Here is an 18,467-nt window from a genome sequence, read left to right on the forward strand (position 1 = left end):
CCTCACAGCAAAAGGACAGAACTCGTCGAACACTCGACACAGTAACAACTACACACTTGCTACAGACTAAATTAATGTACTTGCCCAAAATGAGAAGAGTGGCTCTGGTCAAGTTTCTCACAACCAATTAAAACGGTTTTAAGCTGCAGCCGGTATTGAACGCGCTGTAAAAGCGGAGCACGGGTTCTGCAAGTGGGACAAAGCTCGTTAAGTTTAATATTCAACAACCTGCACCGACGGGGCAACAAGTTAGTGCTTCAGTATCTCGCGTTATTATTAGCACAGACATGTAGCGGGAGCCTGAAAGCAGCACGGTGGTGTTAGGGGAGAAAGGGGGAAAAGCGCAAAGGTGAGTGGGGCCCACACCAACCTGCTCTCACTGCCTTGCTCCCTCTTCTCCCTGACCTTTAGCCACTTCCTCAGCAGGAAGCGCTTGCGGCGCGGCGAGGCGCTGGGCGTGGAGCAGCTGGACCAGGAGGAGGGCGCGTCCTCGTCGCTGGACGGCGTGATCTCAATGGACGGCAGCTGCAGGTACTCCTTGGAGCCCGAGCGGGACCGGGCCGGGCCGCGGGCCTGGCCCAGGCGGCCCCGCTCCGCCTCCCTCTCGCTGGGCACGTTCCTCATGCGCCGCATCTTGAAGCGCTTGCGCCGGAGCGTCGGCGTGGACGAGCTGGAGCGCACGGAGCCGTCGGACACGGCGTGGCCCCCGCCGTCCGAGTACGCGGGGCCGTCGCTCGGGACACTCACCTGCAGCGACGGAGGCCTCAGAGTGTCGCTCATGATGCCGAGCAGCTCATCAAAAGGCAAAAACCGCCCCTCAACTTCTAGTCCTTTTCTTTTTTTTGAGAATTTTTGAGATGTCGCAGTTCTGGAGCTTGACTCTCTGCTATAACAGGTTTCAGTGCTAAAGCGATGACATAATAGGTGCTGTAGAGCCTAAAACCTTTGGTTAACCTGGCACAGCTCCGGTAATTCGTCCTGTCATTTTAAAAGCATTTCCAGGTTCCAGCCAGTGATTTAGAGCTACGGAGTCCTGATAGTAGATACGGTCCTGGAGCTGCTCCTCAGCCGTTGCTTGATATGTGCTCTATCTGCTCAGTGGCACGCTGGCAGACTGTGGAGAGCGGTCCTGTGGCAGTAAAGTCCGGGGATTGGATAACAAAGGGGTCTTCTGTTCTGAGAGCAGCAGATGAAACATGTATAAGGCCTGTCAGGGAGTGTAACACAACCCTTTTGCTAGTTCTCCCCAGGGACCGGCAGGTGACTCACGCGCGCACACACACACACACACACACACACACACACACACACACACACACACACACACACACACACACACACACACACACACACACACACACACACACACACACACACACATATGTTGGCTATAGAGCTGCCTAAACCGCCACCTTGGCCGCTTTTGCTAGCGTTGAAAAGAAAGGCACCGACTGTGAGCCCTTGAGTGTTGCTGCTGATGTTGTACAGCTGATGGCAGCGCGTGGTTGCGATGCTACATTTTGGCGCCGCTGCAGCGGAGAAGGACAGTGTGGGTCCGGGCGGCGTCCGTGGCGGGTGAGGTCGGTGCCGAGCCCCAGAGCGTCGCTGCCGCCGCGTCCTTAGCGCCTACAAGTTAGAGGGGGAGGTGATAGGACTGCAAGCCACAAGCAAGGTTAAGCAGCCACGCACGCACGCACGCACACACACACACACACACACACACCAGTCATTACCACACACTCACGCTGTGTCATCCTGACCAGCTAAAGCTACACTGCTACCCACCACCACTCACCAGCCCGACTACATCTACCACCATCATACGCACCGCCTGCATATACGAACACCACACCATAAGGAGGCAAAAGTCCATGACTCATCAGTTTTTAGGTAAATAGGTAAGTAAATAAATAGAAACACAATAGAACAGTAACAAAGAGATTGTGAGATTCTAGTTTTAGATCCTGAGCCAAAGGAGCAAACACAAAGTCAGCTGTAAATGCAACCATCTGTGTTCTTTTCTTAGCCTGTGTCATTAGCACCACTAGAATAATTGCTCATATTGCACATATGGGTTTCTCAGCTGGGCCATTTAAGAGGTGACAATCAAACAGCAGAGGGTTGTTTTAAGCATAGCGAAATGAAAAAACCTTCCTGCCTGAGCTCTGCTGCTGCTTGTCTCACCCCGACCGGTCGAGGCCGATGGCCGCCTGCATTGAGCCTGGTTCTGCTGGAGCTTTCTCCCTCTCCACTGCTGTCAGTTTGCAAGAAATACAATGAAAGCCTTGCTGTGTGTGGGAATAGTTGTGTTTAATTGTATAAGGTCTTAAACCTCACCTTGCAACGTGCCTTGACATAACTCTGTTGTGATTTGACGCTACATAAATAAAATTGAATTGAAAAGAGAATAAGTCCTCTTTGAAAAGAAAAGCTTATATAATTATTAAATACAGCTTTGACTTAGATTCATGTACTTTAAGCCTTTCTTTGAAATGCAACGGATAAGAAAGTTCCCATCTGGCCTCTGCTCCAGAAATCGTAAAAGTCGAATTAGGCAACTTTTGTGACTGCAGTGCAGAAGATACTGTTACTTGCTATGACTACAGATTTTGAGAGAGGGTTTTAAAGCAGCAGCCTGAATGAGTATAAAGCTCAAACTGTATGTCTCATCCAAACACATGGCCTTAAAAAACAAACTGGAGACTGCTGATATAAAATAATATGAAATTTATTTCATGGTGTGATTACTTGAAGTAATAATAATAATTGTGATCACCATTAGACCAGCGTAGCAACTGTACTGGGAATAGATACAATGATAAAACTAAATCAACTATTTATTGCACATGTTACAAAAGCTAACTGATTTTCTTTGAGTAAAAGCATTAGTGAACAGCGACACACAATCTGACCTGGAGTCTGTGCGCTGAGGTGGGAAAACATTATGCATAAGTCATGGCAGGACAGAACGCATCCTGTTACAGTTGAACACGTCTGGATCATCGCTGGTACCGGTGGACGACTCACATGAGGAAGTGAAGTCAAGGCCGAGAGGATTTACGCTGCACATGTGACCACAGTAACTGTAGTATAGTATAGTAGTATACAGAGCAGCTAAAGGGAAGTTTTCCATCACAGCCAAGGCGGCACCAAACAGCCATGCGATCGCTGGCCTTTCATGCGTCATCACTGACCATCAAAGTTCAGCTCCATTGTTCCGCGGCCCTCTATTCTTAGCACAGTGTCTCTGTCAGCGCGCTGTCAAAGACTGTGGCCGCGAGATTACAGCGGCATGCTAACGCTGATGAGACGAAGCCCCCCCTGAAAGACACGCACCCACCAGTCAAAGCCATGCGTAACGGTTGAAGTGCCGCGTGACGTGCAACAATAACAAAGCCTGTCAAAGCAGGTCCTACAACCAACAACCTTCAACAAATCAAACCATCAAAAGTAGATTATTTATTATTCTAAGATAACTGTACATGAATAAAAGTATCTGATACTAAGCCGTGGCATTAACGTACAGAACAAGGACTACGATGTGATATATGGCTGTTCTAACAGAGGTTTGCTGCTGGCCCAAAAGTCACAGGGATGAGATGGAGAATGGCTCGTGACGGTTTAATCTGCTGGAAGTGAAACAGAGCTTTGGTGCTGGTGCAGCATCTGTGCAATACAAGGGAGAGGAGGGGTCACGGAGCCCCAGACCTGCTTCGCCTCCACCAAACAGCCGGCCTCCCTCCTACGACCGCGCTCCGCAGGGTGCCGAACTCTGCCTCACCCGCCGTGGCTCCTCTCCCCCCTGTGCTAATCTGATGTGGAAGTCCTACTAATGCTGGAGTGGGACTGTTGTCTGATTGCACTGCCGCTCGCTGTCAGGAATGAAAACGCGCATCCTGCTGTGAACGACTGCATTGGAAGCAGGCGGCGCTTTCTCGGTCGGGGGGAGTCATTCACCGGGTGAAGTTAAATACTGGAGCGCGGTTATTTTAAGCTGTGCGTCATAACGGTAATTTCTTATTTACAGAGAAGTGACATGGACGGCTACAAAGCTCCGAGGCACGTTAACAGACCACGAATAAACATTTAAACAAAGCTAGTCCTAAAATACTACCTGCAGTACATCACGACCATCCTCATCATCACAGGGGCTCTTCCTGCTCGTTGGGTCTCATCTGTGGAGCCTCTTTGAAAGGAGCCTCGCTTGATTATGGAAACCGGTCCAGCGCTTCGAGGGGAACGAGACAGTGTGACGCGTTATGAGAGACGGGAGTGAATGCTATAATTTACAGTCCCTGCGACGTTCAGTCTTCTCACAGGACTGCGCGTCACGTCCCTGTCATTTACAACCATCAGCTCAGCAGATAGCGTCAAGGTGGGGACGATACAGAGAATTTAGGATCCTAAAGCAGCAGAATATTTCACTGTGATTCAACAAAAAAGATTAGACATAACAGAAGTGGCCTGAAGAGCCTTTTTAACCTATGCAACACCAAGCGAACCAATCAGGACAGCACTTGTTTTAATGACCATAATTAGGAGCTATTAGCCAATAAAGCTCTGACAAGACATTCTAGTTGTGAAGCTACAGTATTTTGAGACAAAACCTGTATTTTGGAGCAAATACCTTCCTCTCGTTTCCTGCGAGCGTGTTACTAACTTAGAAAAAGAAGTCAGCAGGCGTTTGTTACCTTGGAGCGCGGGCAAATGTACAGGCTTCCTTCTGTATGAACGCATCAAACTGTGCCGTTTGCACACTACCCGGCAATTTCCCACAACGCCGGCGAACCTCTGCAACAAGCTTTTCAGCATCAACACCGAGATGGAAAGTGCCTCAAATCAGGTTTAGAAAAGTGTCACACTGTCAAACTTCTATAAGCAGGAAATCCATGTCCAGACCACACAGAATGCGAAACAAGCCTAACCACAGAACCTACATAGTCTCCAGCACTAATGTAGAGTAAAGCAGGCCTATAGAAACCTGCAGTCATTTCTATATGGGTCAAGTCAATGCTTCCTTCTTCTTCTTGTACCTGACAGTAAAAAGTGCCGGAACTTTCTCTCCAGTGTACATTCCCATAGAAACCACAGTTAGGCAGAACTGTAAACGGAACCAGAGCACTAAATGTGATTATGCTACGAAGGTCATGTGTCATCAGTCCAAACTCACGTCACCCAAGCCAAAACTCTCCTCACAGAAACCCTGAGGTGAAGAACAGCCGGGTTTGTGCAACTGTCACTTCCTGTGGGGTTGGGAGGCGTTTTCCCAGGCCCGACGCTCACAAACAGCTGAGGAGAGGGGCCGTCGGAAACCGGCGGCCACGCGACTGTGAGACGCATTCAAAGTGGCCTCACCCGGAGAGAGAGCGGGCCCCAGGAGGCAACGCTGGGCTTTACTATAGGCTCTGTGGAGACGCAGCCACCACACTGGTTCAGAAACAGCCCCGACACCTACTGCACAGTACAGTAAGTGTCAAAATGCGAATGTGTCGGCAGACGCTTGATCAAACGGCTCCAGTTTCTGGTAACAAGTTGCAGAACAAAGGTGAAATTACAGTAAGAGCTGTGATGTGTATGTGGTTGAGATCGTACATTAAGTACATTGTTACAAAGTGTAAAACGGTCTTGACCACTTCTACTACTTCTGTTTCAGTTTCAAAATTCAGGTGACACATTCAGAGGGCATTATTATTATTATTATTATTGTTGTTTTTAATAATAATAATAATAATAGTGCATATTTTCAGGCTGCTCAATCAGGAACTTGGTGCTATGACTTTCTGAAACGTTTCACATCACCACAGTGACATAATCTGCAAAAAAAGCACAACCCAATCTCCAATAGTAGTGAAAGAGGAAAGGAGCAAATGTAAAATGAAAAAAATAACAAAACTGTACTGTATGTTGTACTGTTGGACTGACATGTGTTCGTTGGGACGAGCAGTAAGTCCCTCAAGCAGCAACTGTATACATATTACCTTATATTATATCACTTTGAACTCATGACAGCGCTGATCTCTGAACAGTCACAAGAAACAGCCGTGTCTCCTTTTTTTTCTGCGCCGTGTGACAATGATGCGCACAGCAGCGTCTGCCGCACACGGGCTGCGCAAGAAAATCATTGTCCACAATCACGCGTTTGCCGTCGCGTGCATACAAACATGCACAGATTTAACGCAACCTCGCCTGAACTGGCGTGAATCGGACGCTTCTGGCCAAAGTGGACGTGGCCGACGTCCACGGACAGAACGGGCTGCTGTGAACAAGTTCAGAAAACCGGGAGACGCGTGAGCCGGACGTGCGTTTTACCTTCTGCGCCCGCTGCGCTCTCACTCTGTCCAACGCGGAGTTCAACTTTGCGCGCGGCCACGCGCATCCACGCCGGCGGCTCCAGCAAATCCGACGGAGCCGCTGTTCGCCCGGCGGAGTCGCAAACTCAAATCAGTGCACGCTGGAGGCGGTCGCTGCGCGGATGAGAGCCGCGGAGAGCACGCCACCGAGCGGTGACCTATCAGTGCCGGGCCAGAACCGCCACTGACATCAACCAATGTTCAACCAAACATCTCGAGCCGGATGAGGCAATAAATGGATTTCAGGGCATTTTCATTCATCAGCAAGACAGAACTCTCTTCCGGTACGTGCAGCACATCACTGTCACTTCCTTGCTTTAGGTTTCAATACGAAGTGTAATGCCTCCTACTTTATACTGACTCAAGTGACTTTTTAAAGTACAGAACAATCACATTTCTACCGAACGATGGACATTATGGACACATTCACTATTATGAATCAGGCACTGCCAGATATAAGTTGCCTATAATATATAGAGTGAGTTCTACGTCTCCATGCAGTAATTATTTTGTAAAATGTCCCGCCTCGAGACACAGAATCCATTGTTGTAAATTCAAGCTATGTTCAAATTTGAAATTCCAATTATACGATTATACAACACGCAGCAATTCACAGTATGTTTTCTGCTTTAATGTCTAATCTACAACTACATGCATGATTCTCTGTGTCACTGTTCTGAACACGTAGTCCTCATTCTGCATATTAAGTTTTTCCATCAAAACAATTAAAAAAATTATTATAAAATTGCAAATTGTTTGTGTTGATGTTACAGCTCAGCTTAGAAAATCTTATCTGCATCATGTTTGCATTACTGCATATATTATATAATTATTATATAGTATATTATTGAATGAACGGTATTAAAGAAATTCAATCATGGGATTTCTGCAGTGTGCAGTGTCCAGAGTGGACGCTTCCTCCACCGCTGCATGGCCACGTGTGAGACTACAGAACATGGACAGATGCCTGGTTGATTCTTGTAGGAAGCGTCAGACTGGCCTTTGCCAGAAACCAGCCCGTCCGGCTCTCACAGAGTGGGAAGGTGACAGTCTGCAGCCGCGAAGGTCGCCCAAAATGAAGTCTGACCTTCTCCACCTCTGTGGAATCAAAGAGTTAAAGGTCACAGACAGACAGTGGGCAGGCCGACTGCCAGGGTGCAATTACACCACGCATGTGTGTCTGCGTGGATGCACAACACTAGGGTTTGGTGTTTCCACAACTCACGGCTTCTGGCTGGGACTTTTTTTTTTCCTCGGGGTTTTGTGCAATGTTGTGAAGCGTGCAAAACGCTGTGGTTGTGCAGAGATGACTCAATCCTTGGGTTCTAAGGAGAGCTTGAACAATGTCGCTATTGAGTTGGAAGTGACAAAACGAGGGAGACAAAGACAGACAGTCCACCAGATGAGACAGATCTACAGTTATCGTGTGATTACAATCAGCATCATTCACTGTCACCACAAAGAACTACTGACTGGAGGAACCAGGCTTCTGCGAAAGCACAAAAAGTCAGTTGCTTTACACCATGAGACTCGTGTGATTCCTACAGGTGGATTTGCAAAACTGAACAAACAATTGACCTGCAAGATGAAAGTACAGTATCATGGTCCTCAAGACGAAATAGCTACTGTCTGATAGGACTCCAGTTGCACCGTGAATGGTTACTGTTCCAGTTAATTTGTGCTCAGAGCATCAGTTAATGGCAAACACTGTGAGACTACATTACTGCCTACTGGACAACTCTTGACTCATAAAAGCCTATCTCAGTTATACATTAGCCAGCGGAGTGGCTGTTGTGTCTTTGTATATACAGTACAGGAGACAAACATACCTTATATTTGCAAGCTTTTCCATATTTGCATGTAGGTAAACAAAATAAAAGCGCCAGTTTATAGTCGAAAAACGACTTTGTGTGACGTTACCGCCGAGTGCCGTCAAAAATGTCCGGAGATTAGAAAGAATGGTCTTTGTTCCATATGGAGTTTTGTGCTGACACCACAACAATGACTGTGAGACATTTTACAGACATGCTGACCATTGTAAAACCCTGCACCTGTCAGGAATGATATAAAATGGCAATGAATGGTTTTAGTGAATGATTGAAAGAGGAAGGAAACAATGTGGCAATCACTAATGTAAGCTGCAAAGTACTAGAGATATCACAGTATGTAATATATAAAAACAGATGAAGAAATAGAGACACTAACGCTGTTACGTAGAAGAATCTAAAAGCTTTGCACCAATTTTGGTAAAATACAGGAAACTCCAACATCGCAATCATCCTGCAGCTCCAGGAATGAGCAACGCGGAATCTGTGGTTGTTATTTTCTACTCCCCCTCATCCACACTGATTCATGAAAAGACCTTTTCACGTGCATGTTGTGGACCAGATATGAGGTAATAAATACTCAGGGCAGGCGTGGGGTTTGCTTAGTTTCTGTGGCAACGACAGGAAGACGAACGGTTGTTCGGTGCTAAATTTAACAGCTTTTAATATTAAAGTTTGTTTACCGTACACTGCAGTGATTTTTATTACCTCTGCTCATTAAATAGGACATTGCATTGTGGCAGTGTATTATTTACTTTAAAACAGACACACCCGGACACACAGTGGCACACACACACAGAATGTCCACATATTATATGAAAACTAACATAGAACTTTGTCCCTTTACCTCATTGGGAATTGAGACTTGCTAAGATGTTGCATTGAGAAACCAAAGAGTGTATTATGTGTCTCATGTGTTTGTGTATGTGCTGTAGTAAACCATAGTTCTTGTGTTTTGTTACACGTACATTACTTACAGCCATCCTTCAGTTTGGGAAGCAGAGAGATGATTCTGAAACTCCTGTCCACCCACTGCACATGGTATGAGACACATTACAGGAATTCAGAGGAACACGCCAAACACATTAATGTTTTGATTATTATTAAACATGCTACAGTACAATCACTAATAAAATCTGAAATAATGTGAAGGTCTACAACAGTTTTTACTGCCTATAGGTATTTATTGATTTCAAATACTTCGTGTAAGATGCAAAGATGACTCCCAGGTGTACGCCTCTTCTATAGACAGCTATTTACATAGACTGAATAGAGCGTATTGGTTTCATTCCTAAATACCTCAACAGAGCTTTTCAGGTTACCATGGCAATTTGTTAGATGCGCACATCTCTGGCTGTAATGAGTGTCAGCAGCTGCTAAATCGAGGTGGCAAACAAATAAATAAATTAAAAGAAAGAAAAAGTGTAAACTGCTCCCCGGAGACAGCAGCGAAGTGTAATATAGTTAAAATCACATGGCCAGACATGAATTATTCATGAAATTGGAAGGTCTGACTCTGACATACAGTAAACATACAGTTGCTGCAATTCTTATAAAATCAATGTTTCATCCTGTGATGCTTTTAACAGTGGGAGCACACGTCCTGACTGATGAGGCTTCAAGTCAAACTCAACACAAGGGCAACTTTTAATTTATCACATCTGCTTCTAGTGACACAATCAATGAGGACACAGCTGAAAAAAGGCTCCTGATAAAAGCAGAATGACAAATCTCCTCCATCCACAGCTTCATTCCCTCACACAGTGCAACTGGCACCATAAATCCTCGGAGGTCCTGCAAAATAATATTTGAAAAATACGGCCTGCCACTGTAATAGACGAACCGAGGGCTGGAAAAGTGAATCATACCATTCAGGTTTTTCCTATTCAGTGACAAGACAAAGCCTCCACATACAGTAGCGGTTGAATGCAGCTGCATGCAACCTTAACACACAGGTTGCATATAGGAGCTTTAAAATGACAACGCACCACACTGTATTAACTGTGTCTTGCAGGGCTGGGCGATAGCAGATAGAGACTGGGGCTGCCTATTGTTTGATTAAGCTGACAGACAGCTACTCAATGGGATTTCGGATCGTCAGTCTCTTGAAAAGCTTTTGGCAAGTGGCCCCGCGTCCAGTGAGGGAATACATTGTTTGTGTAAAAGAATGACAAACAGTGTGTGTCTGCAGACGGGGACAATCTGCTGTCTCCACAACACTCTTTGATAAACTGCGAAGTCATGGGTGAGAATCACACGTCTGGAGGCGCGATGCTGCTCAGTATGTTACTGGAGCTGGAGCTGGCTCTGGGCACTTAGCACTTTCCAGATAGAGTTTAACAGTTACCAACATGGGCCCTGTTCAGGATGTTATAGTATATGCAGCGTGCAAATGATTTCATTCACTCTAAGACGACCAGGGTGATATATTTGGGACTGAAAAGAAAAGGGTTGCAGAGACGAGGGGGTGTAAAAAGTCACTGGAGAATGTATTGATGTTAGCCACTGGAGCGTGTTTTTACTGTTGGGGGCTGGAGCCTGACGTAGCGTCTGCCCTGTACATTACGGTGCCCAGGGGTGACACTGCAGCACAGATAATGAGCCTCGGTTTGTGGGAAGGAGCCTCCAACGCTCTCCATCATAACAGGGAATGAAGTTGGAGGCTGACTGTGAAGTTAAAGAATCTAAGCAGAAAAATGGCAGGTGATATGACAAACGGTCAGCACTAATATAGACACACACGGCTGCTGTAGCTGACATTTGTTTCTAACCCAGAGCTGGTGGACAAGCTGGACGCATCCACCTACATGCTGTACAGTGTAGGACCTGCTCTGACAGCAGACTAATGACCAACAACATAGTGTTTGGCTCATCGGTGCAGACAGTGATGATAAACAAGCCACTGCAGCCTTTAAGTCATGATAATAATAGATCACATCAATACGTGCTGTAGAGTTGACAGCATGTCTATGTACTGTTTTCAAAGTCTCCGTAGCTTTTAAAGCCTGTGATGATTTAAATTATGTTCAATTTGAGTGTGAACTGCCTGAAACCCTGGACGCCTACGTCTCCGCCGAGGGGTCACGAGGTTCAGCGAAAAAGCTACGGCAAAGCTGCATAATCCATTAAATGCCCGGCGACTCTCCAACGCACACGCTGAGGCTGAACGTACGACAAGCGCTCGAAAGTCATTCTGACGCGCAATCAGGCTGTAATCAGTAAAAAGTAATTACCCGTGTCCTCACGCGACCCTTCTCCTGCAGCCACATTTTACAGTGCAAGCACAAAGAAACGTTTGGAGCATCTAATTATGTGGTATAATTTCAGGAAGGCGCTTTCTTAACCAAGTTAGGGTTATTTTCTTTGATTATCTCCTACAATAATACTAATACAGTACGAAAAGCGAGAGGAAAGTCAATGAGTTATTGTGGCTGTAGGGCAGCGTGTCATCCAGCAAAAGCAGATATGAATGTAATTACTGTTACATCAACTTTTGTTCGCTCATAGTTTTCCACATAACACTTGCAACTAAAAAGCTATTATTTGCATGTCGTGATGCAGTTACTGGGGAGACACGAGGGTGAGAAGTTAACTCGCCGCCGCAGCCTGACGTTTGACTTTGATAAGGTCGAGGTCGTTATTTATAGGCGCGCTGGAAAAAAAACGTACAGTATGAAGGTGGTTAAATAAAAAAGGTGGAACGGCGGTGGCATGATTAAGCAGGCACCACCGGGCATAAATAGCTGCCTGGAAACAGCTGCAAGCAGGTAATTAGTCTGGAAAAAATAGGCACCTTTTCAGTTGCAGCTGAGGAAAGTGCCAAAAATGTTCAGCCCCTCACAGAGGAACACAGCAACAACTGCTCATTAGAACTTAATGGAAAAAGGTTTTACTCCTGACAGTAATGGATATCTTCACTTTTTCGCAATTTCCTTCAATCAATATGCACTCCAGCTGTTGAACAACACCATTCTTAGGGTGAACCACACCACCTCTCCTGCTACATTTATTGATATCGATTTATGAGACTAAATTGCAGGCAGCCTGGGCTCCAAAAGTGGGAATTGATGTAATGTTTTAAGCAAAACCTATACGGCAGGAGGCGAAATGGCAACGAGAGAGGAACTCTGTGTTTGTTTTTATCTGTAGTAATGACAGAAACGCACCCATGAGGCTGTTGTAATCAGATTCTACTGGTCCCCTTTGCTGCTCAATTTGTACGTATTAGTAGACAGATGACAGACAATGTAACAGGTCATTTTTTAAACTAAATTGAATATCTGTTTGCTGTGCCTTGTACGCTGGCTCCTTGGGTATGTTGCTGTTTTGTCGTTTACCTATCAGAACAGGACAATGGTCCTGTTTTGACAGAAGCACAGGTTGATCACAGGTGGCTGGAAATCAAATCAAGTCACATCAAATTTGTTTATATAGCACTTCACATACTGTAAAAGAGAATAAGAAAAATAGATTAAAGAAGGAGAATACCACACAAATTAAAAATGCAAAAGCCGTCATTAATCAAAACCATGATTAAAAGATATCAAATTCTACAAAGTATTAAAAGCTCCTTTCAACTCATCCCACCAGTGATCGTCACGGCAAGTAATGCATGGTTCATAATGGTTTTTGGCAGGTTCTCACTCTGGATGCCTTTTTATGACACAACCCCTGCCTAGTGGGATTTGAACCCACAACTTGTGTGTCAGCAGTGCAAGGTGCTAACACACATAACACATAACACATAAGAGGTCTGATCACCCCAAGGTTTGCGTTTGGCCCTTGGAACGTCTAAAGGAAACTGATTAGAGGACCTGAGTGATCCTGCTGGAATGTGCTGCTGCAGCAACTCACTGAGCTGAGAAATGCATGTATAGTAGCCTGTAAATGCTATTGGGATAAAATAAATACGTAAGCAAACAACTTTCTGCTCTTAAAGTGCGACTGGACCTCAGTGCACCTGCTCCCTTTTCAGTTGGCAAACCCCAATGAAAACATCCTGACCGAATTCTGAGGACCTGCTCTTCATTTTCTATTACACATGTGATTATGTGGGACATTATGAAAAAGGCCATTCTCCTACAGTATGATCTAAAAGATTCCCCTTGATTCTCAATCTGAATGAAATTGGGAAATCCTTCCACTCAGTTATTCTGCCAGTTTCCACATAAAAGGCTTCTCCTCCTTTGGAAGCTCTAATAACAGCCTGCTGGGTAAACTTAATTTGTCCGTTCAAATCAGTCAGCATACGGGAAGTGAAACCGCTGCGCTTTGATCTCACATACTAACACGTATACTGTAGTTTTCTTTTTGAAAGTACTGTATGGAAACCTGCCCAGGAGGCAAACAGAGCTATAAAGCAGCAATATATGTAGCGACTTGATCATTTGACTGAGAGGAGCATAAATGCGTTTTTAATGATGGACGTTACACATAAAAACTCAGATTTCCAGGAAGCCCTGGCTATTGAGATATACACAGAATGCACTATTAGAGTACTGTTAAACAGTAGCAACAGGTCACCTGATGAGTCAGAAGAAAAAACAAGCAGGTAAATATAACGACTGATTTTCTATCCCCATCAAAGACACAGAAGCAGAAGCAGCAGTAGGAGGCAGGTCAGTCTGAGAAATGTTCCTGACAGCGCTGTGTCTGAGGCAACTCAAATACAGTAGCAAGGCCTCCAACAAGCACCCACTGGCTGTTCTGGTGCTCACAGTGTTTTATTATGACCCTATTATTTTTGATTAATCTTAAGATCTAAAGTAAACTTGAATTACTGTACTGCTCAAGAGCCCGGCTGTGGATGGGGCTTATTGGTGTCACTCCAGCTCCAGCTAAAGCATTTGTGGGAGTGGACGCGTGTATCTGTGTCTGAACAGTTTTTGGACAGCGCCCGCAGCCTTTCAGCCTCGTCTTCTTCCTCCTCCTCTTCCTCCTCCTCCTCCGGCACTGAATTTTGGCACTTCAAACAGATGTTGTGTAACACCGTGTCTGCCATTAATTATGCTGACTGTACTTCCTGCAGTGGCTTAAAGGACAGATCGTGGGCATCGTTGGTACAGTAGCTTGCAGCATGCAAAAATATAAAAAAAACCTTTCTTCCCCCAGAAAACATCACCATGACAGCTGCTAATTAAGACATATGTCGTGCCCATCCCTTCTTCTTTCTTGTCGTTGTTGTCATCCTCTCTTTTGTTTTTAGTCTGCCTGCTTTGCTAATTTCCCAGAGGTGGAGTAGAAACCTTCCTTGCATTAGCTAAATGATTACTGGATGTTAGAATGTCTGTCTGCCTACAAGAAAGACACAAGGGTACAAAGCAACAGAACTGAGCTCCTGTACAGCGCTATGATGTTACAATACCCTGAACACTGATCACACAAAAGACACAATAAACAAACACACAGGAGAACAAATACTTCTCCATGAACAATTACTCCAGGAGCCAATTTCTTGAACAAACAAATACATGTGTAGTTGTCTTGTAAAATGTTTTACCATAATAACTAGTTCTAAAATGTCATTTGATGCAGATTAATTAATCTAAAGTTTAAAAATGCTACAGTGACATTACTTATGTTTCATCAGCCAACTGTCTACTTCAGTATTCCAGTAAAAAGGCTCCTACTCTACCCTCATCCACTGTCCTCAGAGGCTGAGCTCAAATCCATATCATCCTTGGGCTACTTTCCACTCTACTCATTCATCTCAGCTGTTAGAACTACGCCTGCTGTACAGAAAGATCTGCTCCCAAGAATATGGATAAAAACAGCCTTTTGGCACCTTTAACGTCAACATTACTGTAAGTGTTAACTTCTTACAAATACTTGACGGAGATCAGGACGGATATCGAATCAGCTTTAAGGTTTAATAATAAAAAATGTTAACACACCTGCTGTCAAACCTGAATCTTAAATGTGCCAACCAACAATTCTTACATTAAAGTCATTGTCCATCTTTTGAGATTCACTCCTCCCAGAGAGAAATAGTTTTGCCTTGTCACAGGAATGTACACGATAATTGTGCCTATATAAAATGCAGCAGGAACCCTACTAATAAAGGGCACCCAGCTCGTAGTTACAGCTGTTAATACCAGTCAAACATGTCTATGCAAGTGTTTGATTGTCACTATGAGGAGAGAAGGCTATTAGCAACGGAATGCTAATATAGTGAATGCTCATTAGAACAGGGATTACATGGGGATATAAGCTTAGGCCACTTCATTAACACTCAACAGACACTCAACATTAGGAAAACGCAACTATAATACACTATGTACAGTATTATAGTAATATACACATCATTAGTAAATAACTTTGAAATTTAGTCACACAGAGGCACTCAAAAGCATCCGTACAGGAAAAAACAACAATTCTGACCTCATTTACTGCTTTTATTCATCCCATGGACACATTATATAACTTTACAGAGATTTCAAATCACCTGCCCTGTCAGTTTGTCCTTAATCTATAGCTAATGCTCCAGTACGGGTACAAGACAGCAGGATAAGTGACCCCGGGAGCACAGCAGGAGGGAATCCAACATCAATCTTCATTGTGAGTAGAGTCAGTGAATGCTAAAAATAAACCCATTCAAGGACGAGGACAGAATACCACACTTTGAACTATGCATCTGTAGCCGTCGTTGCACAGGGGAAGCCTCATATATGGACCAAGCAAAGATGTGTTGGTCCACTTCTGTACTTTCTAAAGTCTGTGGAGATCGATGAGCACAGAGAGCACATAGTTCTGCATACTCGTATATAGCTGGAACCTGACAGTGGTGTTAGTGATGTGGCTGGATGGGGCCTAATATCCAGGTTTCCCCGTCTGCTTAATGTTTAATGAGCTCCAAGTCTAGTGTGTCAGTACACAGTCGTGTAGAGGGCGCTGGTGCTGTAATCTGTTAAGCAGTTAAGTATAAATGTTTCTGGTTTCATTACCTTGACTTTACAAATAATTTAGAGGGCAGGAATATAATGGCATTCAAATCACAATAACCTGGAAGGATTTCAAACTGTGCAGTTCTATATTTAATAAGGTGAACAGTGCTATAGTGAGACGGAGCCAGAACAAATCGCTCCGTCTGTCACCTTTTGTGCTTATGTTGCACAAATATTACCATCGTGTCCCCATCACCTCAGCTCAGCTGACTGACGAGCTGTGGATGCCACATTTGGTATTTTTAGCACAGTAGGTTTTTAGAGCTTAACATTTCAGATGTTTATGATTGTCTGACAATTTAACCTGTTGCTTTAGGTGCTCTTTAATAAAACTTTAGCTTTAACTATTACTGTTACGAAAACACATAAAGATCAAGGATGAGCTCTGCTTTGCAAACAGCTGTGCAGCATATGCTACGTATCGCTGTTATATTACTATATATATTATATATGATATATATTATATATGATATATTATATATCATATATTACTATATATGATATGTTATATTAAGTTATTTAGAACAGTAAGATTCATATATGCTACATCCTTGCTCCTAAACTTGTGTGACTGTGCTCCACTGTGCTGGTTCCACACAAACCAGACTGGGCCATAAGTGTAATTGTCAGATTGCTGTCTTACTTTAATTAATAGGTTCAATCAATGTTCATTTCCACTGAACATCAACCTCACACTGGAGGAGTTAGATGGCTGAGGCAGATTGTGTGTGATTTATGGGGACAAGCGCAGTTACTCAGCCATTGTCTCCAACGCAAACTTCCCCACATTCCAAAATCTCACGTTTTCAGTAAATATTGCTGTTATATATTTTTAAACGGAAATTAAACAAAAGCTTGAAACGGGCTAGCACATTGTGTTGGGCGCCTTAAAAGAAAGACTGGCAAGTCGCCAAGTCGTTTGATGTAAATGCAGAGTTTGAAAAAACAAAAAATAATCTAAATATTTTAGATGACATGCACATTTTGGACGTCTGAAACCATTATTTCTGTACTTGGAACCACAAATAGCTCTGCATTAGTAATCTTTGGATTTAGACATGCACGTCTTAGGAAAACCTGTTCCCTATTCTTTTCCCTGTTATTCCAATCATTATTAAAGTTTTAGGACTGCTGACTTTCTTGACATCAAAAACAGGACACTCTCCTTTTCCACAACAGGAACCACAGGAACCACAGCACAAATCCCAGTCGCTCTAAGCGTCACAGCGCTAATGCTAAACCTGCAACACTCAGCATCACAGACACTCCAGGGACAGAGCCTATTTCCAACACAGCACCTGCCTCTGTTACAACCAGTGCTGCCATGATTTGTACGTCTACTGCAGCTGGACACAAACCCTACTTTGATCAGAAGAAAGCGTGCAGGTGGAAACTCAGGAGAAAAAAGTGCTGGCAACAGAACGCTACCGGATCAGGACGTGGCACAAAAGGAGCACTGATGAGAACCAACAATCCAATAAGTCCATTCCTACACGGCGCTGATGTGGTGGTGACTGAACTCTCCTGTCCTTTCATCCCTCTCGGGCACAGCACGTGCAGTACAATTTCAGACGTACTCGCCCGCACACTGTCACATTCATTCTGCACGTTCATTCAAGCACATCCAAAGCAAACAGTACAGCAGATCGCGTACGTGTGCGTGCGTGTGCGCCTTTTTTCCTTTTCTGCCGAGAGGAGCTGCAATGCAAGATGTTACCTCAGTGAGCGGAGCGGGGACCGGTCGCTGGATGAGAGTCAAAGATCATTCTGCCGGTGCCATCTGTCAAACAGGCTGGGCGGAGGAGAAGTGGGACCAAGTGTCGCTCTCCCTCTCCTCCTCGCTTCAAAACAAAGTCCTGGGCTACGATAGAGCACAGAGACGCACTCCACGAGCGGGGGAATCCTCCGTCTGACTGAGGCTAATTTGAGGCAAGCTTAAATCCCCCATGAGAAAACTGGAAGACGTGCCTCCCCTTTCCTGTGGAATCGCAACTTGATTTTGCACTATCTGCTCCTGCACAAAGCCCTCTCTCTCTCTCTCTCTCTCTCTCTCTCTCTCCCTCTCGCTCTCTCTCTCCCTCTCACGCTCTCTCTCTCTCTCCCTCTGAATATGTGTCTCCCTCTGTCCTCTGTTCCTCACTCCTTCCTCATCCTGCTCCGCTTGCTCACTCACTTTGGCACGCATTCGCATCCACTGTACTGTAGCTCGGGCACCCACCGACACACAAACAGGCGCGCGCACTGTACGCCGCACACAAACATATGCAAATGACACGGGGAGGAAAACACACATCTTCTATTTTGAGCCCTTACTTGTGATGCACAATGGAAGAAGAGACAATAAGGAT

At 44.8% G+C, this 18,467-nt stretch overlaps 1 protein-coding gene across 12 annotated transcripts in view; it reads right to left on the bottom strand.

Moving 5' to 3' along the window:
- Nucleotides 1-18,147, bottom strand: part of gramd1bb (GRAM domain containing 1Bb) — a 57,232-nt gene extending 39,085 nt beyond the window's left edge. For 3 of the 12 annotated variants that reach the window (XM_029170228.3, XM_029170227.3, XM_029170226.3), the window contains exons 1-2: nt 17,837-18,140; nt 371-1,626 (exon numbers count right to left, since the gene is read on the bottom strand). In XM_029170228.3, the coding sequence (XP_029026061.1) occupies nt 371-780 (410 nt within the window). In that variant the 5' untranslated portion in view covers nt 781-1,626; nt 17,837-18,140. Of the gene's footprint in view, nt 1-370; nt 4,925-6,309; nt 6,465-17,836 lie in introns of those variants that run through there. The other 9 variants (XM_055513774.1, XM_055513771.1, XM_055513773.1 and 6 more) reach the window with 6 other exon arrangements.
- Nucleotides 18,148-18,467: the final 320 nt, after the last annotated feature.

The sequence above is a fragment of the Betta splendens genome, chromosome 13 (genome assembly GCF_900634795.4).
Source record: "Betta splendens chromosome 13, fBetSpl5.4, whole genome shotgun sequence".
In the NCBI taxonomy this organism is placed as follows: domain Eukaryota; kingdom Metazoa; phylum Chordata; class Actinopteri; order Anabantiformes; family Osphronemidae; genus Betta; species Betta splendens.